This window comes from Toxorhynchites rutilus, chromosome 2 (assembly GCF_029784135.1).
Source record: "Toxorhynchites rutilus septentrionalis strain SRP chromosome 2, ASM2978413v1, whole genome shotgun sequence".
In the NCBI taxonomy this organism is placed as follows: Eukaryota; Metazoa; Arthropoda; class Insecta; order Diptera; family Culicidae; genus Toxorhynchites; species Toxorhynchites rutilus.
This window is the reverse complement of record NC_073745.1, coordinates 322,976,227-323,002,775: the sequence shown is the minus strand read 5'-3', so window position 1 is coordinate 323,002,775 and position 26,549 is coordinate 322,976,227. Positions and strand designations below refer to the sequence as shown.

The 26,549-nt window shown below is 37.9% G+C and overlaps 1 protein-coding gene across 6 annotated transcripts in view; it reads right to left on the bottom strand.

The window, feature by feature from the left end:
* The window catches only part of LOC129764388 (calmodulin-binding transcription activator 1), a 675,564-nt gene that overhangs the window by 507,027 nt on the left and 141,988 nt on the right, over positions 1–26,549 (bottom strand). For all 6 annotated transcript variants that reach the window (XM_055763402.1, XM_055763405.1, XM_055763406.1 and 3 more), the window contains exon 3: positions 22,219–22,462. In XM_055763402.1, coding sequence (XP_055619377.1) covers positions 22,219–22,258 — 40 coding nt within the window. In that variant the 5' untranslated portion in view covers positions 22,259–22,462. The remainder of the gene's footprint in view (positions 1–22,218; positions 22,463–26,549) is intronic.

Here is a 26,549-nt window from a genome sequence, read left to right as displayed (position 1 = left end):
TTTTTATTTTTTTTATTTCGTCAAACCAGCGTAGACTAAATATGCTGCCCAAATATTACAGTGAAATTTAACGATATCTTATGCTATTCAGATAGTCTTTGAGCATTGACCTTGACATGGTTACATCAATTGTTTCACTGTGTTCGTTACAGAGGCTCATCATACGATTAATAGGACTATATTTGGCATAATTCGTTCTTCGATAATCTATGTAAAAAATGTTAGGGTTTCTCAGGTTCCTAATCGGTGCGTAAAAATTCAGGTTTCCTAATATTTCTTCTGAGTCCACTCGTTGTGATATGATATCAAAAATAAATAGAATCATGGCAGAGTTCCGACGTTCTTTTAGGCTTTTAATATTGATTAGCATACAGCGTGCTTCATATGGAGGGAGATGATATGAAGACCAGCCTAGTTTACGAAGTGCAAATAACAAAAATTGTTTTTGTACAGATTCAATTCTGTCTTCGTGTGAAGTTATGTAGGGGGACCATACAATACTACAGTATTCGAGAATTGATCTGACGTATATAATATACAATGTTTTTATTGTGTACGGATCGTGGAAATGGTAACTAAAGCGTTTAATGAAGCTCAACATATTATTTGCTCTATGGATGATTGTATTATAATGATCCACGAAGGTTAGTTTCGAATCTAAGATCACACCTAAATCTCTTACTCGTTGACATCTACTGATGGGTTGATTACCCAGTATAACACCTTTGTTCAATGGTGTTCTTCTTCTTGTAAAAGTAATCAAAGTGCATTTCCTAACATTGAGCTGTAATAAACTCTTAGTGCACCAATTATAAACTATGTCAACTTCATTTTTGAATGTTTGAGAGTCTTCTTCATTCTTTATTTCCATATACAGTTTCATATCATCTGCGTAGATAAGTGCCTTAACACTGTTAAGAAAAACGCAAACGTCATTAACAAATAAAATGAACAAAAGTGGCCCCAAATGAGAGCCTTGAGGAGCTCCGGATGTAACAAATATTGGTTTTGAAATTTCCCCATTAAATCTTACCATTTGGGTGCGGTCAGTCAAATATGATTCTAGCCATTTCAATAGCTTGACTTCTATCCCTATTTTTTTAAGTTTAAGAAGGAGTAAGGGTATATCAACACGATCGAAAGCCTTACTAAAGTTAGTGTATAGAGCTTCAACTTGATTACCATTATCCATTGCATTCAAAGTGAATGTGACAAATTCCAGCAAATTTGTTGTTGTTGATCGTCCTTTGAAAAAACCGTGTTGCTTATTCGTAATTCGTGTCTTTAGTTGTTGAAAAAGTTTTTGGTTTATTATGGCTTCAAAGAGTTTTGGAATGCAAGAAATAATTGCTACTCCACGATAATTTCTTACATCGGATCTATTACCGGATTTGAATATTGGTACAAGAAAAGAGTTTTTCCATATTTTTGGGAACCTTTCTGATTCCAATGACGTATTGAAAAGCCATAAAAGTGGATGAGTTAATTCAGATGCCAAACTTTTTAGAAAAACCGGTGGAATTCCGTCAGGACCTGGCCCTTTCGAGACATCGAGCTTATTTAATGCGTCAAAAATTTCAATGTATGTTAGTTTTCTGACTCCAACATCACATGGAAATTCTGGAAGAAATGCAAAGAAGTCACGATCTCGGTCCTCCTCAGCTGTTACAATATAAACTTCTTGAAAAAATGTTGCAAAGAGGTTGCAAATTTTTTCTGGGTCATTCCCCACGGTATCGTCAAGGTGCATGCGTGATGGAAAACCATTGCTTTTTAATTTTGTTTTTATGTAATTAAAGAAACTTTTCGGGTTAGATTTTATGTCCGACTCTGTTTTTAAGCTGTAATCTTCAAAAGCGCTTTGTTGAGCTGTTCGCAAATGTTCAGATATTTTTGGAGATTAGCGTCAGATTTGTATTTCTTATAAAATTTATGTGCCTTCTGTTTTTTATTTTTTAGATTCTTTATGCTTTGATTAAACCAAATCGGATATTTTGTGTTCATATTTCTCCTTTTTCGTCTTCTTGGTATCTCCTGCTCTATAATTTCATTGATCATCGAGTAAAAAGTCGTCACTGCTACTTCAATGTTTTCCACACTTCTAAATAAATCCTGCCAGTTGATATAGTTAAGCTTACACCTAATTGATTGGTAATTTGCTTTAGTGTAATCAGAGACTTCCTCTAATTCATAATCAAATGGCTTTTGAGTGTTATCTATAAATATAGAATATTCGATAGCTGTGTGGAAAGCTTCATTTTTCCAAAGTGGAGTTAATGATTCGGTCACACAAAAATCTTCGGTCATATTTGTCAACAAGAAATCCAAGAAGCATTTCTGTCGATTCTGAACATTGTTTATTTGATCCAAGACCGGCTATTTTATCAAAAATAAATTGCAGAGTCTTATTATCACCAACAACTGGAAGCAAGATAAATTCATTTTCAGAATCAGTGATAAAGTCCGCATTTCGTTGATTGAAATCTCCGTATATATGGATTTTTGATTCTGGTGCAAAGGAAGATAAAATATTTTCAGCAATTTCAAAGAATTTCTCATAACAACTAAGTTGAGCACGATCAGGGGGGAAGTAAACAGATGCAAATATATGTATCTCTCCCGCAATAAGTGCTTTGACCCATACTTGCTCAAGCTCGTCGAATTCTGTTGTTGGAATATGTTCTGAATTTATTAATGAATTAATAGCAATAAGGACGCCGCCTCCCGATTTTTTATGGGATTTGTGAAGATTACGGTCATCTCTGAAGACATTAAAACGATTTCCGAATACTTCCTCGCTTCTAACACTATCATCCCAACTTGTCTCTGTGGCCATCATTATCGAGAAAGAAGAATTCAGAACATTAATTTGGATTTCTTTCATTTTAAGTGGACTTTTCATACGGTTGAAATTTTGACAGTATATCAAAATATAAACTACATTTAGTTGTTGAGGCGAGGAAGATGGTTCATTATCTACTACTTGGTATGACGAGGCATACAAATTGTTAAAACTTACTACTTCTCCTTGGTGTGAAGCTGACAATTGATTATCTTCTGGGACGTCTGATTTCGTTAATGGAAACATCTCCTCCTGAGAAGATGTCATGTCTTGCCTTACGCCAGGAAGTGGCGAGTTGTCATCCTCCAATGGGTTCGTCAATTCCGGGGAAAACACGAATGCCTGCATGAATATCTGTTGCACGGTGCAGCTGTAGAGTCTCCCGAAGTCATGCAGCAGGACGAATGCGCTTGAACGCAATGTGGTACGTTGGGTGCCATGTAGGGGTTGAGAATTTCCCCTCTTTCAAATTGTATTGGTCGATAGCTAGCCGGTAGCCCAGAGAATTGATACTTCGCTGCCGCCAGAATCTCTCTGTCCGTTGGAAGTTGGATGTTTCTGTGTTGACCGCTAGCCATGTTTCCAAGTATACCTCTGTTATTGATGTTATTCCTGCTATTGATGGGGTTGTTTCGATTGTTGTTTCTGTGGTTGTTATTGTTACGGTTAGTGTGATTGCTCCTGTTGTTGTTGATACTGTTATTGTTGTTATTGTTGTTGTTGTTGTTGTTGTTGTTGTTGTTGTTGTTACGGATGTTGTGATTATTCCTATTATTGTTGTTGTTGTTGTTATTTCTACGATTGTTGAAATTATTCCTATTCCTGCTGCCATTGTTAGGGCTACCATTTTCAATATGGAAATATTTTCCTCGCATGTTGCAATCTATTACCACAATGTGACTTGATTTAGTAGTAGGGTTTACGATATACTTATTTTCTAATGAGCTGCCGCAACACTTTCATTCCCTTTTTTATTTTTATTTCTTTATTTTCTTCATTCTCTTTCATTCTTCTGTTCTCTTTATTTTCTTTCTATCTTCGATTAACAGTCTGCCAATTAGCAGCGCTTTGCCTTTCCATATTTATTTCTTCTATTCTCTTTTTTTCTTCTTTCTCTTTTTTTCTTTCTGTCTTTGATTAACAGTCTGCCAATTCGCAGCGCTTTGTCACGTTGTGTTTAACAGGAAGGTATGTGGTGTAAAATTAAGATCTTAAAACTGAATATGTTACAAACAATGAAATATACCATTTCTTAATTGATCACATAGATGTTTGCGTCAATTGGCCGGGAACGTGCTAACGCACTCATTACAGTCGAATTTCATGCCAACTCGTCTTAGTAGTTGGCAGCACCATCTCAGAGAGCAGTGAAACGTTGTGGGTGTAAAGACATGGGTCATTTAAGCAACCTTCTTGAATGGCCTTAACGTTCCCTGTGGAGCTTTTGCCGTCTCAACGTATGCATTAACTAGCGTCATTTATTGGTACTTAGTTGAGATTTCTTAAGCCAAATAACACGTTTTGAATGTATTCCGAGGGGCAAACTCTAGAATACGCAAGTCGAAGGAAATTTTTTTGACAAAAAATCCCCCGGCCAGAACGGGAAACGAACCTGAACACCCGGCATGAAAATGTAAGACGCTAATAACTCGGCCACGGGTGCACTTAAGCAACTTTGCATACTTGAAATAGTCGAAAAGGAATTAGACTAGTTTTTGGAAAAACCCATTTTTTTTCTTAATTTTTTACAAAAATTTATAACTTAAAAACTATGATACTTACAAAATTCTTGTCAAAGGATGAAATGTAGGAAATTTATTTTTTAAATTTTCACAAAAAAAATACCAAAAAATTTCGCGGACAAAAAAGTTATTTTAAAAATTAAAATTATTTTTTTTTTTCAAAAACGTATTTTTTTTTAATTCTCTAAAATATATTTATGAATAGCCTTTAAAATTTCCAACAAGTCGTCCATGCATTGAAAGATGGGCAACTTTACAGAGAAAAAGTTTTCCTAAAAACAACTTTTTCATGTTTTCTTTGAAAAAAATACAACTAATCCTAATTTTGTTTAAAGTCAAGATGGCGATATTTCAAAAGTCTGGACTTGAGTCGCACCTTCTCCCGACTCATGTCCAATCACTGTTCGTTAGACGCGTTACTCTTTCGTTTCAATCTGGCCGGTAGCAATCTCTGCATTTGTGGCCGAGGTTACCACGACATCGAACACGTTGTTTGGTCGTGTGAGGTGTATCTTGTTGCCAGATCGAATTTAGAAAACTCCCTTCGGGCTAGAGGAAGGCAGCCCAATGTGCCGGTGAGAGATGTGTTGGCTCGGTTAGACCTTGATTACATGTCCCAAATATATGTTTTCCTTAAAGCTATCGATGTTCGTGTGTGATTATCCTTATATCCTTATACCCTGCTTTTCTTCCTTTACGAGTAATTGGTCCCCTTGCTTCAATCAGGAGAACAAGTTGAAATGTAAATTCACAATAGATATACGAATAGATTTAAGAATTAAGTGTGTGTGATTATCAATATTGTAATAATTTCCTTATATCCCATCCTTTTCCTGAAAAATTATGTCACCCTTCTAAACTCGAGTCCACCGCGAGTAATCGGTTTCCCACATTACTAACCATAGATTTTAGAAAATTGTTTGTATATATATAGTTTTAAAAACATATTTAAGAATTCGGCTCCTTTAAACTTATGTAACTGAGCCTGTAAAAATAAACGAATTAAAAAAAAAAAGATGGCGATATAGTGTGTTCGACAAAGTTTTAGACCTTGTTAAAATATAAACTTTTGTCGAAGACGTCAACTATCTTTTATAGTGTTTGGAATATAAGTCATTTCTGTATGAAGACTCCTGAAAAAAAATAATGTTATGCTCGTAACATTTTTGTGTGTAAATTCTCACGTTTGACATATTCTTGACATCATTATTTGCAAGAGACGGACACACATTGTCCGTCCTCCGCTACAATATCGAAGCTGGAAAGTTTTTTTCCCCCTCCGCCAAAGTGATTTTTGGTTGTTGTTTTTTTTTCTTTCGCCCATTGGTGACAAGTTAAGTGCCAACGCATCCGGAACAGCGAGGAAGCAGCACCTCTCCAGCGACGCTGGACCGGTGTTCTGTGAATTGGTTCCATTGAGCGTCACATTTGTATCTTCACCAAACATCAAACAGAGAAGTACAATAGAATAGTTTTTGCCGTCTCGCTATTGTGCTTATACCGTAGCGTGCAGCGTTGTATAGCTCCCTGAATAGGGTTGTTCAAGTTGTTCGAACTCATCAGACTAAATTTTTTTATTGAGTTTTTATTTATTAAAATTTTTTTTTTACGAAATTATTGTTTTTTTTTCAAGAAGATTTTTAATTTGAGCTAGTTTTTAGTTTAAGTTAGTTTTTAGTCTAAGTTAGTTTTAAGTTGAGTTTTTACGCGAGTGTGTGCGTGTGAGTTGTGTGTGTGCGTGCAAGTTTTTTTTTTCGTTTTCATAGGCGGTTGCGCACCGTCTGCGCAACCGTTATGACATCTGCTGATGCCAATGTTGCGCGGACGCGTTATTATCAACAGTCCTCGAAGGCACCATGGGTTGTTTTCTTTCGGCCCAAGGAAAAAGCTTTGAGAACTCTTGATATTTCAAGAGATTTGCTGCGTAATTATAAGGGCGTCTCGATACATAAAGAGAGACCGGACAAACTGCGTGTAGAAGCACCGACTTTTGATGTGGCCAACAAGATTGTTGACCACGAAGTTTTTAACAGGGAGTATCACATCTACATCCCTTCTCGAGAAGTGGAGATAGAAGGCGTAGTAACCGACGCGAGTCTGAGTGTCGATGAACTAAAACAAGCGTCGGGTTCCTTCAAAAACTTGATGATTGGAGATCTTGTAAAGATCCTGGATGTTAGAAATCTGCATTCAGCATCTTTGGAAGAAAATAAAAAAGTTTATAAGCCCTCGCACTCTTTTCGAGTTACTTTCGCAGGTTCTGTTCTCCCAAACTATGTGAAAGTAGAAAATGTTTTTTTCCCAGTGCGCCTGTTTGTACCGCGGGTTTATAATTGTACCAAATGTAAAAAGTTGGGACACTCGGTTAGCCACTGCGGCAACAAATTTCGTTGCGGCAAATGTGGCGATAAACATAGTGAGGATTCTTGCACTCAAACAGTGGAAAAATGTATTCACTGTGGCGAGAATCCTCACCCTCTACAAGAGTGCCCAAGATACAAACAGCACTCCGATAAAGTGAAGCGTTCTATCGCTGGACGCTCCAAGCGGACTTATGCTGAAATGCTAAAGACCGCATCAGCCGCTCAAAATGAAAACCAATTTTCGGTTTTGTCATCTCAAGAATCGGATTCTGATTCTGATGAGGGTCATACTTCGGCTGCACCAGAATCTTCAATAAAGGATGAATCATCAAAAAGAAAGCTCTCTTCACCAATGGTGCACCGTAAGAAAGCTAAAATGACCCTCGGAAGATTGTCTAATTCCAAGGGTAATAGTAGCAAAAAAACGAATCCGAAGGCTCCTTCTCAGCCAGTTCCTGGTTGCAGCAAGGATTTTACGTCATTACCCAGAGAAGAGAGAAATAAAAACGCTGCTCCTCGATCTTCTCGTAGAAAATTTGCGTCTAATCGAGGATTGATAGCTTTTTCGGACATTGTGGACTTCATACTAAACACGTTCAAAATTCAAGACCCCCTCAGAAGCCTTATTTCTGCCTTGCTTCCATCTTTAAAGTCTTATCTTAAGCAATTGACTGCTTCATGGCCCCTCCTTGCATCAATCACATCTTTCGATGGATAATTCATCTAACGTAGTAGAAGATATGATCAATGTGCTACAATGGAACTGCCGTAGTCTAGTGCCTAAACTAGACGTTACTTCAAAATTATGATTGTGATATATTCGCTCTTTCCGAAACATGGCTTTCTTCTGACACAGAACTCAACTTCCACGATTTTAATATTATTCGCCTGGATAGAGATGATTCCTATGGAGGAGTACTTTTAGGGATCAAAAAGTGCTACTCTTTCTATAAAATTCCTCTCCCAGCTCTATCAGACGTCGAAATCGTCGCTTGTCAAATAACTGCAAAGAATAAAGAACTCTGCATAGATTCAGTATACGTTCCCCCGAATACTTCCATTAGCCGTAGTCAACTTTGGAATCTAATTTCGATTCTCTCAACCCCAGTTCTAATTTTGGGTGACATGAACTCCCATGGTACTGGGTGGGGCGATCTTTATGATGACGCTAGGGCGGCTATTTTTTACGATTTATGTGACGATTTCAACTTGACTATCTTGAACACTGGTGAAGTGACACGAATTGCAAAACCTCCGGCTCGGGAAAGCCGACTCGATCTATCTTTGTGCTCGGATCTCAATAATAGCATGTCCGAATAAGAACCTGAAATTATTGAGAAACCAGAGCAGTGGGTCCAAAGCCCCAGAAAAGGAGGATGGTTGTAATAGCTGTTATCCATGGTTATTATGGAAAGGAAGTAATGGATAAACCCCTAAACCAAGGTGTGAAGCGACCCGTGCCGAGGGATGAATGGTAGGGGGGGTTTTTAAACCTTGCCGTTAACGGAGCCTGTGGAGCACCAGGGCTCCCTCCACAGTATCGTCTGCCCTTGCTGCATTAAGCCGGTCACTGATGCAGTGGACCTTCTTTACCGCGAGACTCGTGGGACTTCTATGAATAATCCACATCCAAATGAACAAAACGAGCGGTCGAAAATAACGCAGAACACTAAGGTTCTGCAAATAAATCTCCATCACGCTAAAGCAGCATCTAGCGTGCTGTCTAGGAGGTTTATTGAAGACGCTATGGATTTAGCTTTAATTCAAGAGCCTTGGGTCCACAAAGGAAGAATACTTGGTATTCATACTGGTTCATGCAAGTTATTCTACGACGATAAGCATGACTCCCCAAGAACTGCTGTTCTAGTAAAAGCAAATATTAAATGCTTTCCTATAACAGAGTTCATTCAAAGGGACATCGTCGCGATCAGAGTTGAGATACCAACCGCCAAGGGAAGATCCGACACAATAATTGCGTCGGCTTATTTCCCTGGTGACGTACCTGAGGCACCTCCCCAAGAGGTTGCGGCGTTCGTAAATTATTGCAGAGAAATCAAAAAAGACTTCATCATCGGCTGTGATGCCAATGCTCATCACACTTTGTGGGGTAGTACTGACATAAACAGTCGAGGTGACTGTCTTTTAGAATTTCTCTCTTCAAACAACATTGACATTGCCAATATAGGCAATGAACCAACGTTTATAAACGCTATCAGACAAGAAGTCATGGACCTAACACTGTGCAGTCCGGTAATTTCTTCGAAAATACACAACTGGCACGTTTCGGAAGAGGCGTCTTTGTCTGATCACAGACACATTATCTTCGAATGGGATGGTGGCTTGACAGTACAGAGAGAATATCGTGATCCAAGAAAAACCAACTGGGAACGATATTCACTTGAACTCGAGTCAGAAACTCTTAACACAAGAATAAGGTCGATTCAACAGCTCGAATCAACTTCAAAAGAATTAAATGATACGATAGTTTCTGTCTACAACAGTAATTGTCCACTTAAGAGAGTTTCTTCGACAAGAAACGTTCCATGGTGGAACAAAAGGCTCGAGCGGCTACGTAAAACAGCGCGGAAGCTGTTCAACAGAGCTAAAATTAATTCGGATTGGTCTCAATATAGGAGCGCCCTAACCGAATATAATAGAGAACTAAGACGATCTAAACGAAAATCTTGGGTAAATAACTGCGAAAGCATTGAAAGTACCCCAATCGTTGCAAGACTTAGTAAGACTCTTGCAAAAGACCACTCGAACGGGCTAGGTTCCCTCAAAAAGGACGACGGTTCGTTCACAAAATCTCCCTCAGAAGTATTAGACTTACTGATGAAAACTCACTTCCCGGGATCTACATCGGTTCATTCTGATACCAGTCCTAACTACAACCGCGACATGAAATGCTCTCGAAGGAATTCTCAAAGTGCAAAGGATGTCGCAAAGATAGTTGCTGGAATGGTTTTCACGAGGGCCAGAGTAGAAAGCGCGGTGAGATCCTTTCAACCGTACAAATCCGCAGGTGCAGATGGAATTTTTCCAGCCCTGATTCAAAAAGGAGAATCTAAGCTGATTCCATCTCTAATCGAGATTTTTAAGGCAAGTCTGATACTAGAGCACATTCCTTCCACATGGAGACTCGTTAAAGTGGTCTTCATTCCAAAAGCTGGGAAACGTGATAAATCACTCCCAAAATCATTCAGACCAATTAGTTAATCATCAATACTGCTGAAAACTATGGAAAAAGTATTATATGAATACATAAAGTGACTTGTGACTAAAATTGAAAAATCTATTTCGTCAAAAGAAACTGCATTATGTGCGTTTCTTGATATCGAAGGGGCTTTCGACAATGCTTCCTATGTATCAATGGCACAGGCTATGAGAAGAAGACATTTCGATGACTGCATAGTCGAATGGATCAAAGGCATGCTCACAAATAGACAGATCACCTCGGAGCTGGGTGGGTCATCGACATCTGTGATTGCAACGAAAGGTTGCCCACAAGGAGGGGTTCTATCACCTCTACTTTGGTCACTGGTGGTTGACGACCTTCTGATTAGTTTGGAGGCGAATGGTTTCGAAACCGTGGGTTTTGCTGATGATTTAGTCATAATGATACGTGGCAAATTCGACGATGTGATATCGAGTAGGATGCAGATGGCCTTAAACCTTACACAATCATGGTGTATCAAAGAAGGTCTGAGCATAAATCCCTCAAAAACAACAATTGTTCCTTTCACCAAAAAGAAGAAACTGCATCTGCAGACTCTAAATCTTGGAGGAGAGGAAATAAAATTCAGCGTTTCAGTGAAATATCTAGGCGTAATCCTAGATGCTAAACTAAACTGGAACGCACACTTAGATGCAATTATCAGTAAGGCCAACATTGCCCTATGGGCATGTTCTAAAATGATAGGTAGAACATGGGGCCTGAAACCAAAAATGGTTATGTGGGTCTATACAGCAATTGTGCGGCCTAGGATAACCTATGCCTCATTAGTATGGTGGTCAAAGACTAAGGAGACTGTAGCTACAAAAAAGCTAAACAAACTCCAACGACTGGCATGCGTTGCTGTAACAGGAGCAATGCGAAGCACACCCTCAAAGGCATTGGAGGCTATCCTTCACTTGTTACCTTTGGGTCAACATGTTCAGCTGGAGGCTAATAGAAGCGCTCTAAAGCTAAAAAGATATAAAAAAATATTAGACGGGGACTAAACTGGTCATTTGAGCATCCTGAATCTCTTACCCGTTGGACCAACCTCAGAGATGAACAGCGATTGGATGGAGCTAAGGACCAATTATGACATTCCATACACAGTGATCGAACTTTCTCGTTCAGTATGGGATGAGGGTGGTCCCGATGTTCGTAATGGTTCAATCCTGTTCTATACCGATGGGTCGAAAATGGGTAACAGAACAGGTGCTGGAGTGTATGGTCCCAGAATAAAAATTTCTGTAGCTATGGGGAACTGGCCAACAGTTTTCCAGGCAGAAGTAGCTGCAATAATAGAATGTATAAATGTCTGCCTTAAAAGAAATTATAGACATGCTAACATTTGCATCTTCCTTCCTTCCTAAGCCCTCAATGCTTTCAGGTGCTATTCAAAAATTGTCTGGGAATGCATTTGACTTTTACGACAACTGTGTCAGAGAAGTTCGGTACAGCTGTACTGGATTCCTGGCCATTGCGGTATAGAGGGAAATGAACAAGCAGATGAACTCGCAAGACCCTTCACTCAAGCTCACCCTTCACTGGTCCAGAACCATTCTGTGGAATTTCTGAATGTGTGTTGAAGAGTGAGCTGAAGAAATGGGAAGACCGGGAAGTAATGGCCAACTGGATGGCTGTACAACTCAACCAGTCAAAAAAATTTATCACGCCGAGTATTAAAATTACTCAACAATTGCTGAGTCTTAATAAGAAAGACTTCAGCACATTCACTGGTCTTATAACAGGACACTGTCCGAGTAAATACCATCTCAAAAACATAGGTTTAGTGCAAGATGATATTTGTCGCTTTTGTAATGCCGAAAGCGAAACCTCGGAACATTTGCTCTGCAAATGCGGAGCACTAACAAGACGCAGACTTCAACACCTTGATAAGGCTATTCTGGAGCCCAAGGAAGTTTGGTCTGTGTCGCCGATCAGGACTATAAATTTTATCAAACAGATTATTCCTGATTGGCACCTATCTCGCTATAGCTTTCAGTCTACTTCTTCATCAATAAGCAGTAGATAAGCTTGAAGCGTAGTACAAAAAATGGGGCATACCACAATAGTTCAAACTAATGGACGCAGTGGTTCACACCCAACAAGGGAAAAAAAAATCTTTGTGCTCAAACTCGCTATCATTAGATTGTCAGTGGAAGGTCATAAATGATCCCCATGGTAGCGATCACTTGCCAATCAATATATCAATCAAGTGTAGCCCGCAATCCACTGAACCATCTCGAGTTCCATTTGATCTAACAAGGAACATCGACTGGCAAAAATTTGCAACGGCGGTAACAATCGGTGTCGAATCAATAGATATACTTCCACCATTGGAAGAATATCGATTCTTCGTCGATTTATTGTATAAAAGCTCACTGGAAGCACAAAAAAGAAAAGTTCCAAGTGCTTCATTTAAAAGAAAACCAGCCACTCCTGGCTGGGACGATGAATGCACAAAATTGTATTTGAAAAAATCTGATGCTTTCAAAGCTTTTCGTAGACATGGAACATCCACACACTTCGAGGAATATTCAAAGCTTGAAATACAGCTGAAACAATTAATTAAAGCAAAAAAACGCGGTTACTGGCGCAATTTCATTGAAGGTCTTTCTCGTGAAACCTCAATACGAACCTTGTGGAGGGTAGCTCGCAACATGCGTAACAGCTCATCCACCAACGAGAGTGAAGAATACTCCAACCGATGGATATTCGATTTCGCTAAAAAGGTCTGTCCAGACTCAGTTCCAGCCCAACATATTCTTCGAGAAACGTCTCCGAGCGGTGGACCTCTGGACAGACCATTCTCAATGCTGGAATTTTCTATGGCTCTTCTTTCATCGAACAACTCTTCACCCGGAAGCGATATGATTAAATTCGTTCTTCTAAAAAATCTTCCCGATATCGCGAAAAGACGCTTGCTAGACTTATTCAATACCCTACTAGAAAACAATATTGTGCCACCCGAATGGAGACAGGTCAAAGTGATAGCAATTCAAAAGCCTGGCAAACCAGCGTCTGACCATAACTCATACCGTCCGATTGCTATGCTCTCGTGCATTAGAAAATTGCTGGAGAAAATGATCCTTCGAAGACTCGATCAATGGATCGAGACAAATAATTTGCTATCAAGTACACAATTTGGGTTTCGCAAGAGCAAAGGAACAAACGATTGTCTAGCGTTGCTTTCTACAGATATTCAACTGGCCTTTGCGCACAAGGAGCAACTGGCTTCAGTATTCTTGGATATTAAGGGAGCTTTTGATTCAGTTTCCATAGAAATTCTGTCAGACAATCTGAACAGATGTGGACTTCCTGGAATTTTGAATAACTTCTTGTACAATTTGTTGTCAGAAAAGCAAATGAACTTCACCCTTGGACAGCTGACAACTTCCAGAAATAGTTATATGGGTCTACCCCAAGGCTCATGTCTCAGCCCCCTTCTTTATAATTTTTATGTGAAAGATATTGACAGTTGTTTGGCAGAACAATGCACGCTAAGACAACTTGCAGATGATGGTGTGGTTTCCGTCAGAGGTCCCCATGCCGAAAACTTGCAAAGACCATTGCAAAATTCCCTAGATAACTTGTCTTCTTGGGCAAGGAACTTAGGGATAGAATTCTCGCCGCAGAAAACAGAACTGGTAGTGTTTACTCGAAAGCGGTCCCCAGCCCAATTGCAACTTAAGCTTTTGGGGAGAAACATTACCCAATCATTGACCTTCAAGTACCTTGGTGTCTGGTTTGATTCAAAATGCACTTGGAATACCCACATTACGTATTTGAAGCAAAAATGTCAAAAAAGAGTCAACTTTCTCCGCTCGATTTGCGGCACGTGGTGGGGAGCTCATCCGGGAGATCTCATAACGCTTTATAAAACAACTATTCTATCTATACTGGAGTATGGCTCTTTCTGCTTTCTCTCAGCAGCTAAAAGTCACCTTCTAAAATTGGAACGAATTCAATATCATTGTCTGCGTATAGCTCTCGGCTGTATGCACTCAACGCATAACATCTCGAGGTTCTGGCAGGAGTAACTCCTCTACAGAACCGATTCTGGGAACTTTCTCTCAGAATACTGGTGAAATGCGGTATCACGAACACACTTGTGATTGAAAACTTTGATAAAATGCTTCATCTAAATATACAATCTCGGTTTATGAGAATTTATCATCACTATATTTCATCAGATATTTGTCTTCCATCGTTTACTCCAGACCGTGCTCACTTCACCATCAGCAGTTCCTCAATTGAATACGATCTGTCGATGAAACAAGCAATACTTGGAATCTCAGATCAGCTTCGATCAACTTACATTCCCCGTATTTTTAACCGAAAGTACCAAAAAGTCAATTGCATGAAAAGATACTTCACTGATGGGTCTCGCCTCAATGGATCCACTGGCTTCGGTGTTTTCAATGAAAATTCAAGCGCCTTCCGTAAACTGCAGGAACCTTGTTCCGTTTATGTTGCTGAGCTGGCAGCAATCGACTTCGCATTGGGGATGATCCCCAACAAGCCTGCAGACCATTACTTCATTTTCTCGGATAGTCTCAGTTCGCTTGAGGCTCTCCAGTCGATGAAAACTAGTAGGCACCCATCTTATTTCCTCACAAAAGTGAGACAGCAGATGAGTACACTGATCGAAAGATCTTATAAGTTAACCTTTGTTTGGGTCCCCTCTCATTGCTCAATTCCTGGCAATGAGAAGGCGGACACTCTCGCAAAGGTGGGTGCCCAGGAAGGCGAATTGTTTGATAGACAGATTTTATACGATGAATTTTTCCAATTACTGCGTCAGAGTTCCCTCTTGAGTTGGCAAACCGATTGGGACACTGGAAGTCTTGGGCGGTGGTTATATTCAATTATTCCGAAGGTTTCTTCGAGAGCGTGGTTCAAAGGTTTGGACTTAAGTCGTGACTTCATTCGTGTAATGAGTAGACTTTTGTCCAACCACTACTCGCTAGATGTGCATCTCCACAGAATAAATCTTGTTCAAAGCAACGTCTGTCGGTGTGGAAACGGTTACGATGACATCGATCACGCAGTTTGGCAATGTACGGATAATTACGCAGCCAGAGAGTACCTTTTGAATGCCCTTGAGGTCCAAGGAAGACAACCCTATGTTCCTGTTAGAGACGTGTTGGGAACTCGCGACATCTGCTATATGCAGTTGATCTAAATGTTTGTGAAACGGTCTAGTATAAGTATTTAATGCTTTTGTGTTTTTCTTTTTCGTTATTAGTTTGTTTGTCTTGTCCCCCCATCTCACCGTCGCCCACCCTCGACAGCTAGTCGAACACCAGATGCTATCCCTGGTCATTATGCACAATGCTACAGTGCGTGCGGCAACCCTCGGTTGAGACAACGATACCTCATATCCATATCCCCAACCTGACCCGTCCCACAAAAATGTTGCCCTTTTAACCTCGAGTAAACCGCGAGTATTCGGTCGAATCCTACTAAACATAGAAATTAGTTGAAACTTTGTATAAACAAACCTTGAATTAGCGGCTCCGCAAAGCTTATGCGATTGAGCCTTACAAATAAATGAACTGGATAAAAAAAAAATATATTCTTGACATGTTTCTAAATAGACAAGTTAGCAGAGCATTTAAAATGCGATAATTCAAACATAAAAATGTAACGAATTGAACACTAATAGCATTTTTTCAAAGAAAAATATGAAAAAGTTGTTGTTCGAGAAACTTTCTCCATGTAAATGTGCCCATAGTCCGATGTATGGAAAACTTGTTGGAAATTTTAAGGACTATTTATATCTATTTTGTTTAGAATTTTAAAAGCATATGTTTTCGAGAAAAATGAATTTTAATTTTTTATAGAATATTTCTTTTCAATGAAATTTTCCAAAAAATTATTTGATAATTTTTCATGAAAAACAAAACAATTTCCAACATTCCATTCTTTGACTAAAATGTGGTAGGTCTGATAGATTTTTTTGTGGGTTTTTTTGAATTTTGATTTTTTTTCACCTTTTTTTCGAAAAATTTTAATTTAAAAACTATATGATCTTCAAAAAATTGGTCAGAGAATGAAATGTAGGAAATTATTTAGGTTTTCGTCAAAAAATATCAACAAAAAATTTGGAAAAAAATTTCATTGACAAAAAAATATTTTGAAAATTAAAATTAATTTTTCTCGTAAACATGTGTTTCCAAAAAATCCAAAAAAGTTTGGTTATTTTTTTGTAAAAATTTGAACAATTTCCTACATTTCATCCTTTGAAATGAGTTTTGTAAGTATCATAGTTTTTAAGTTATAAATTTTTGAAAAAAATTGGCTTTTCCCTAAAAGTATTCTAATTCTTTTTCGAATATTTAAAGTATGGAAAGTTGCATAAATGACCCATGTCTTTACACCCACAACGTTTCACTGCTATCTGAAAATTCGAGGGTCACTTTTTTCCCATGCATCCATTGGCACTCTAATGTATATGCTTCGCACCTGTCGCAACGTTATTTATTCCTCCGTTTACCACTCACAAAACATTTTCCGCAGTGGAATGGAATGTTCAAACGTCAGGAGGCATGTTTCCACCGGAGAAACGCAAACCTCCGCTCTCGTGTTAACAATCAAACACACCCACAGTCGGCTGAGATTGTACGATCCAGTTAGCGACAGACAGCTCAAGTACTGCAAAAAGTTCCAGGATTTTTAATGAAAGCAATCGTTTTTTGGGCAAAGCTGTATTTATTCCTCAACATAGTTTCCTTCGAGGGCTATAACTCGGTATAACTCGGTATAAAAAGTTTCCAACATTTCGATTCCTTTTATGTAGTACGAAACGTCTAAGTCTTCGCCCCTCTGTAGCCCCTCTGCAGACTGTCTATTGAACTCAGGAGTGTGGGAATGGATCCACGATTCATCCATTGTAAGAAAACTTCGAAAAACGTCCACTCGATTACCTTTCAACGACGCCAAACCGGCTGTTGAATCATTAACGCGTCGCTGTTTTCGGTCGACGGTCAGCAAACGCGTCACCCATCGCGCGGATAGCTTTTTCATGTCCAAAATGTGGTTCAAAATGTATCTCACTCGTTCTCGCGTAACTTCACTTTACGATCGTTCAAAACGAATCGATGCACTTGTTTTACGATTTCTGGATTCGTAGCCTTCCAGAGCGAGGTGCGTCTGCGGTGTTGGTACGGCCCATTTTAAATTCACTAAACCACCGATAAACTGTTTTTCTCGAAGGAGCAGGAGTGGAATAACATTTCGTCAACCACTATATTGATTGTTCAGGAGTTTTTTCCCACCAAAAAAACATTGTTCGATCAAAATACGATATTCCTGTTTTTCCATTTTCTATACGAATGGTCAGGTAGTGACACTTAAACAACTGTAGTTTGTGAACGAATAAACGAAACGTCATGAAACTTCACACATAGGCTGGTGACAGATGAACCTCTCGAAATGAATCTTGTTCATTTTTAGTGGTACCATCTGTTGAAAAATCCCGCCCATGTAGGAATATCCTAAATAATAAAAATCAAATTGGTTTTTATTTTATTTTTCCTGAAGAAAATTTTCGATGCTTTTGGATCTTATTCAAGACTTTTCCAATCGATCATTCAATTTTCGCGAATTCGTGCTTTGTTTCCGGATTAAAAATTATGTCAAAGAGCAGGTCATTGGCCATGCCGGATGTGAAGAAAGTATTTTCCAGCGGTGGAAAACTGAAGGTAGAAATAAATTGTATTAAGAGTTCATTCTGAAAATTTAATAATGTTTGCTCTTGCCGACAACAATTTTGTAGTCTAATTGGGATTCTATGTTTTTAATTTTTAGTTATACTTTTCAACATCGGACTATGTCTTTTGTTCAAGGGTCAGTAAATATGTCACATCTTTATAAAATAGTTTTAACGTCAATAACCATTTTTGCTACGAACGGATTTTGATAATTTGCATGAAATTCAGAAATTCTCTAGGATTAGTTTGAAATTTTCGTTGTTAAAGCTTATACGGACTAGTGATGTTCAAGGTACAAAAAAAACTATTTAAGTTAAACGTTTTCATTGTGATAAAACATAATAATAATACAGATAATGTACTAAAAACTAAAAAATAATTAGGTAAGTAGCAGTTAGTAGTTATCACACCCCTTTCTTTAATTTAGAACATTGATGAGACTAAAACAAAATCGTGGGGCATATGATGGAACTATTAACTATGGACAACGGAAATTCAGCTCTTGACTCTTGACTCTTGACTCTTGACTCTTGACTCTTGACTCTTGACTCTTGACTCTTCACTCTTCACTCTTGACTCTCGACAAAATTTGCAATTTGGATTAGTTTGTAGTTAGGAGCTGGAAAGCTGGAACATTTCTGGAGGTGGAAAGCTAGAACCAGAATATGTTATCTGTCCTTTTCCTAAATTTGTCTAAAGTATATAATACTCAAATCACGATTAACAATTTGACTCGAGATTCCTCGAATCTGGAAACAGGATTTTGTGTGCTTAATACGTATTCCAAATTAGGATATAACATTCGGGAATCTAGCATGTGGAATTTATGATCTGAATCTAGTTTAGGGACCTAAAATTTGAAATCAATTTAAGTGTATTGAATATCTGGAACAAGTATTCAGTGTGAAAAAGTGAATCTTGAACATGACAAACTTATGCTAATATGAAATTGAAATCTAGCGGTCATCGGAGCCAAATTGATTGAGCGTCCACTTGCTAATTTGATTATGCACTCAAAACTCGAACCACAAAATTGATCGCATTTATATGTTATTATAGAGTAGCAATGTCCACGCAATAATCACCAAGAGATGGAGATCAATCCTCTCTCCATTCATATATACTCTGTTGCTTGCAAATGGAATCATCGTTTTCCATAACACAACTATAGAATTTATTTTATTGTATGTATCGATAATATGAACAGATATACGATAAAATTCGGCTCTATTACAGCTTATCATGTTAAGAAGTATAAATCAAATAAAAAAGGAGCAAACGGAAAGGATAAAGAAGTAATCATTTGTATCAAATCTTTTTCAAATATTTAGAATCAGTAATCTGTTACTCTGATTCCGAAAGTAACATCTGGAATTTGGATTCAATATTAGAATCTAGAATCTAGAATCTTGAATCGATGATTTTAAATCTGGGATTCCGAATCAGAAATCTGAAATAAATCTGAAACTACTCCAATTAAAAAAATACGAGAAATGGAAATAAGAGAAAGAACTCATAAAATCAGAATGTAGAATTGTCAGGTCACTTTTAGAAACGTGAAATGGACATGTATAAGTCGGAATCTCTCAACAGAAACAATATGACCCTATTCTTAATTAATTTTAATTTTCAATAATTTCGAAAATTTGTTACTGAGCATGTTCAAATGAACAATTTATAAAAAAAAGAAAATTTGGAAAAAAAATCCAAAATTTTGAAAATTTCAAAAAATTTATAAAAAAAATTAAAACGGCCAAAAATTGCAAACAAAAAAATTAAACAAAACTATAAAATTTCCAAATTCCCAAAATTTAATTTCAAAAATTTAAAACATAGAAAAAAATGCTCTGAAACTGAAACAAAATGAAACTACAAAATTAAATAACACAAAAATTTAAAATTGCAAAAAAAAAATCAAAACTGCGAATAATGTGCTGAAAATTTTGAAAACTGCAAAAATTATGAACATCAAAAATTAATAAAACTGATACAAGCAGTACAATGTTGAAACGGCAAAGTTCCTCTGGGAACGTTAGTGCCATTAAAAAGAAATAAAAACGGCACAAATGATGAATACTGCAAAAATTGGAAATCCATACAATGGGAAACTGCAGAAAACGAAACCTTCAACTCGCTTTTTAAAATGACTATATTAAAAACTTCAAACTTACAAATCGCAATTGAACTAACTAAATTGAAAGATGCAGAAAAAAAACAGAGAAAAATGATGAATGAAATTGAAAAATCGCGTAAAAATAAAACTGTACAGATTGAAAAACTGAAACATGAAACGTGAAAACCTGATTATATGAAAACAGCAACAACTGAAAACGGAACGAATTAAAAACTGCAAACATCTACAAAAATCTTAAAAATCTAAAAACTGAATAAATTAAAAACAGTAAAAAATTGAAAACTATAAATAATAGAAAACTGATAAAATTGGTAACCACAAAACATGGGAGCTGCCAAAAATTGATAACTACAGAATAAAAATTAAAACTGGAAAAAAAGAATCCTGCAAGAAAAAAAAATAATGCGCAAAATTCAAAAATTAAAAGGAATTAAAAATCACAAAGAAAAAAAACTGCACAATATTGAAAACCTTCAGACTGTAAAAAATATGAAACTGTAAAAATTGGAAACTGACACAATTCAGAACTGCAACAATTGGAAATGTCCAAAATGAAATGAAGCCTACTTAAAGTTGCGAAAAATCTAAACCGCAATAATTGAAAACTGCAGTAAATGCAAGAAGTGTGCAAACACTTTCAATGAAAGAGCTGTAAAAGAAATTACAAAAATTAGAAAAATGAAAATTGCAAAAAATATTAAACTAGATAGATTGAAAACCACGAGTTTATTTTTTTTTAATTTCCGCAGTTTTAATATTTTTGAACATTTCAATTTTGCGCAGATTTGAATTTTTTACAGTTTTCTCATTTGAATTCATTGCAGTTTTCGGCACCAAATTTTAATCGTGTACATGTAACATGTTTATCATATCTATAATTAGCACATTACACAGTTGCCATTTTTTTCGGCGTTAGAGTACTCCCTTCTATACATAAGTTTATAAGTTTTTACAGTTTTCACATCTAGTAATTATTATTTTTTGCTGTTTTAAATTTTTGCATCTTTCGCAGTTTAAACTACAGTTTTAATTTGTAGATTCCAATCTTCGCAGTTTTCAATTATTGCTGTTTTTATTTTTGGAACTTTTGGAGTTTTCAATTTTTTGAAGGTTTGAAGATTCTTCTATCAATCCGAATCTTCAAAAACTGATAGTCTGGATAAATCGAAAATAGTAAAAAATTTAAAACTGTATATGATTGAATATTGCAAGAATTGGGAACTACTAAAAATGGAAACCAGAATAATAACCACAAAAAAAACTGAAAATGAATAAACAGCCAAAATTGAGAACTGCAAAAAAAAGTTAACTAAATAAATGGAAAAACTATACAAATTCAAAGCTGCAAAAATTAAAAACTGTAAAAGTCTGAAAAGTCGTGAAATTGGAAGATTCTAGAAACTGAATATGCAAATTGGAAGCTTACTTTTACATAAATCATACATAATTTTAACACATCCCATATGAAATCTGCTGCCCGAAAATTGAATCTGGTTTTGGAATAATCAACAATCTGAGATCAGGATCTGAATTTGAAACATGCAGTCTGAAATCCACAGAGTTTCGTTTGTTTTTTTTTTTTGAATGAAAGGCAATTCTCTGTGTAATGTAGATATATTTTTGAATTGTATTGTGTTTCCTTCATTTGATCAAATAGTTGTTGTCATCTTTATGTGATTAACATGTTTCCACCACTCTACAACTTTCGATCTTTGCTGAAAAAATAATCGATTCGGGTCATTTTTGACATTCTTTCTTGAAGTGAAGATTCGCCTTCTGAATTTTTTTATAGAAATCGCAACAAGTCGTGAACATGAATCATGAATGAGATCTTGAGTTCATTCTCTCTAAACTGCATAGTCTTTTATTGAGTTTCCAAACTCATATGAGGTCTTGCATTGCCGTGGTGTTTAATCGATCTTTTCTATTGATTTCCTGTTTGGGAAAATAATTGCATCATTCGATCGAATGGATTCATCACTTTCATTTATTTATTTTTATGTTACACTGAATTCATTACTGTTTCTCGACCCCAGCAAAAAAAAAATCGTTTTCAAAAAAACCCTTTTTCGTATTCAAGAGCTAACCAGAGATGTAAATGCAACCGTTTTCTTCTGTGAGAACATGAATAATTAGTCGACTACGTGAATGGTATTATACTCCATTCTTGAATCATTTTAATATTGCAAACACAGTGCTACTTACGTATCTGAAGGCTGAGACAATAGACGGCCTGTGACGTCATTGCCCAGACGTCAAAGGATGCTTATGATGAGCGGTGGCAGGTTAAGTTCACCATATTCTCTGTGCCTGCGAGGGTGTTTGCTTTCTTTCTCTGCACCCGGGATCCGCGTGCTTGCGTCACTGTTACTGTCCGAAGATTTTGAATTCAAAAAAAGAGAAAACTTGTTCGTGCCGCGCGATTCACGAGCAGAATGGATATCGTTTCCTGCGAAGGGGAGAAAAGGATAAAAAGTTAAATAAGCGAAAAAGTAGTTGATAAAAGTTTTAATTTCACACGTGCACACATATACACGAATTTACAATCACAAACGCGGTCATATAAGTTGCTCAAATTTTCGCAGCCCTAGTTCTCGGAACTGAAACATCAAAAAGTGGAATTAAAAAACTTTCCAACCAGCAAAAGTTGTACGCTCGAAAAAGATTTATACACGCCTATGGGAACGGGAATACCAGAATAAATGTCACTCACGTCATCGTTTGCAACCGACGGCAAGAGTTTGACATGCCCCAGGCTGCAAGATTGATGAACGTTTGGAGGCTCAATTCACCCGCTCCTGGAGCAACAAAATGCAGTACACAGATTTACATATGCTAAACCGGTTATCCACAAGAAATATGCTAAGTAAGTCCATTACCCGAGGAGAAAATCATTACACTCTCTGCCACATGCCAACAACACCTGCAAGAAGACGAAAAACGAAATGTCAATGTTGAAGAATGTGGCAGCGGATGAATGTGCGCATAATTATGAGGATATCTGTTGCACAGAAGCCATAAATCTTCACCTTGTAGCATTTTCTCCCGAGCTTCGGGGAAATCTGCGCCAGGGAAATTTCTGTCGCTCACAAGATGTGTTAATGTAAGACATGTTAAGCATTCTTTCTACTTTTCCGTAGCCTCGTGCCTCCTCCCCCCCCCCCCCCCCCGACCGTACCCGAAACTCGAATTCTGAATTCATTTATCATGAAGCACTCATCTTTCCTTCATTGCCTTCTCCCCCTCGCGGAGGCACGAGCCACTCACTGAGGAACCCCTTCCCCGATCCTGTTCCAGTCTGGCTCGAGAGAGAAGTAAAACTTTCCTCGGGCTAAGCTCTACCACCGTAGAAAAATAAAAGCCGACTAGCACACAGCAGCCCAAGAAAAAAAAACAATTCTTCAAGAATTTGTGTAACGACCGTTTATCATTTTCGTGTTACCCCAACCACGTGTCCTCCGGCTACACATTCCACCCCCACCGTGAACAAATTCCACTGGCAGGGACAAAATCTACTGAGGGGAATACTGCCACCGCTCAAAAGATTCTGTGCTGACCTGCGGAGGACCCCGGCCGGAGTCTGGAATTGAAGAGGACGATGTTCAATAAAGTGTAGCTCATCTGTCTCCATTTGTTTAGCGCAGGAAGACATGATAGCATTTCACCTTTCCTACAATAGAACCGTCGAGGTGGAATCGAATAAACAGGTACAAGTGGAAAGAGGTATAGCTTCAGTACATTCGATACTGAATGATCAGAGAATGGGCTAAAGATTTTCAATGTTGAAAGTGGAGAATTCCGACCATCGAAACATTGAATTGACAGGAATTTGAAATAGAATTAAGCCATTTTAAGGGAGATTACTCTCGAACATAATATGAGTAGATTAGTTTTTAGGTACAATAAACAATTTTTTTCTACCTATTTTCGGAGACTAGTACATCAACGTCAGACAAGTACATCAACGAAGTAATCACCCATCCTAAAAGTCTATTGCAGGGATTCTCAAACTGTTTTTCCAGAATTATGTCATACCTTAGGCCCCCATAGCCAAATTTCTTTGGAAATCCTATCTTTAATTTTATTTTTCTTATTGAATAATTATCAATTTGAAAACATTGCATTTGGTTAAATGAATAAAATTGATATAAGTTTTCACGGAGACGATATGGCGTAGTGGTAACATCCTGGTAACACCTCTCACGCAAAAGGTCACGAGTTCAATTCACACTCCCGATATCCTTCCAAAAAATGGAAGTAATGTGACAAACCAGCCAAAAGTGTTGAAAGTCACTATAATACAGAAAACAAAAATATTCTCATAACATCCAACAAAATAAAGGGTGTGTCACATCAAATTGCATCACGGAAAAAACGCTGTAGAAATTCGCCCAGTAGACCGATCCTTTTTAAAATTTTAGACAGTAAAATAAAAACTATTAAACACCTTTTGACATTTTCATACTTCGAGCACAAGCCCTTATGCTCGCACCTTCCTCTTTACCCCGTCCATAAGGTTCTGTACAACGTCAGGTTGTAGTTTTTTTTTAACAGAAATCCATTTTCTCTTGAAGTCCGTCTCCGATTTGACAACTTTTGGGTTCTTCCGGAGGACCTGCTTCATAATCGCCCAATATTTCTCTATTGGGCGAAGCTCCGGCGCGTTGGGCGGGTTCATTTCCTTTGGCACGAAAGTGACCCCGTTGGCTTCGTACCACTCCAACACGTCCTTTGAATAGTGGCACGAAGCGAGATCCGGCCAGAAGATGGTCGAGCCCTCGTGCTGCTTCAATAGTGGTAGTAAGCGCTTCTGTAGGCACTCCTTAAGGTAAACCTGCCCGTTTACCGTGCCGGTCATCACGAAGGGGGCGCTCCGCTTTCCGCAAGAGCAGATCGCTTGCCACACCATGTACTTTTTGGCAAACTTGGATAGTTTCTGCTTGCGAATCTCCTCCGGAACGCTGAATTTGTCCTCTGCGGAGAAGAACAACAGGCCCGGCGGCTGCCGAAAGTCCGCTTTGACGTAGGTTTCGTCGTCCATTACCAGGCAATGCGGCTTCGTCAGCATTTCGGTGTACAGCTTCCGGGCGCGCGTCTTCCCCACCATGTTTTGCCTTTCGTCGCGGTTAGGAGCCTTCTGAACCTTGTATGTACGCAGACCCTCCCGCTGCTTGGTCCGCTGGACGAATGAACTTGACAAATTCAGCTTATTGGCGACATCCCGGACCGAACTTCTCGGATCACGTCTAAACTGCTTAACTACGCGCTTGTGATCTTTTTCACTGACGGAGCATCCATTTTTGCCGTTCTTCACCTTCCGGTCGATGTTTTGGTTCTCGAAGTATCGTTTTAGTACTCTGCTGACCGTGGATTGGACGATTCCCAGCATCTTACCGATGTCCCGATGTGACAACTCCGGATTCTCGAAATGAGTGCGCAGGATTAATTCGAGACGCTCTTTTTCGTTCGACGACATTTTTCCAAATTTACGAAAAATTGACAGTGAAGCATGGCCAACGTGATCTATACACTCTTATCTGATTATAAGCGAAAGCTGAAGATATAATTCCTAAAAATTTAATTTCTACAGCGTTTTTTTCCGTGATGCAATTTGATGTGACACACCCTTTAAATAGAGATAAAATTTAGTAGATATCAAGTGTAATACATAATTATTGAAAAAAAACACTCAAAAATTAGAAAAACATTCAAATAGCAAACCAATCTATCCACAATTACCAAAATATCAAAATACGATTCAATATTGGTTAGTTAAAGCCTTAAATCTCCGCATTCATTGATTTTCAAGTGGTTGCTTCGGTTTCGCGTTGTTTGTAACCATAATGAAGCCTTTTTAGACAAAGTATGATGATGGAAAACCGAGAAGATATTTTTCAGCAATGTCTCACATCGCAGGATACTGTTTTTTAATGTTTCGTTGTAGCTAGAATATATGACAACCTTGGTTGTACTCCTGCCTCATCTGTGCTGATGATAATCAATTTTTCTTGCATTATCACCTTGGCTCATTCCATGGATGTAATATAGTACTGATTTATTAATTTGAAAATTTTGATCCAAAATCATTTTAGTAAAATCCTTGTGTAATGCATCCAAGTAAGTGACACATGATAATATAACACGATCTAGAATCTGCATTGACGAAAAAAGTTCATTTTGGATGATCCTGATTATTTCAACGGGTACTGGCGTGATTTACGGAAGAAGGAACAGTATTTTTCAACCAGGAATTTTGGTGGAGGCTCGTGCATGGTTTGGGCGGGATTCTGTGCAACCGGACAGTTCAAGATAGCTTTCACATCATTCAAGGTTTACATACATGTTCTGGAATCCTCCCTCCTACCGTTTTTGCTTGGATATGGTCACAAAAAAATCACATGTAATATCATATTCATATTAGCAAGGTAACTAAGCAAAAACTTAATTTTTTGGACTGGCCGGCTCGCTCTCCAGATTTGAATGTTGTTGAAAATCTTAGGGGGATGCTTCTGCGCAGGATCTACACCGAGGGAAAA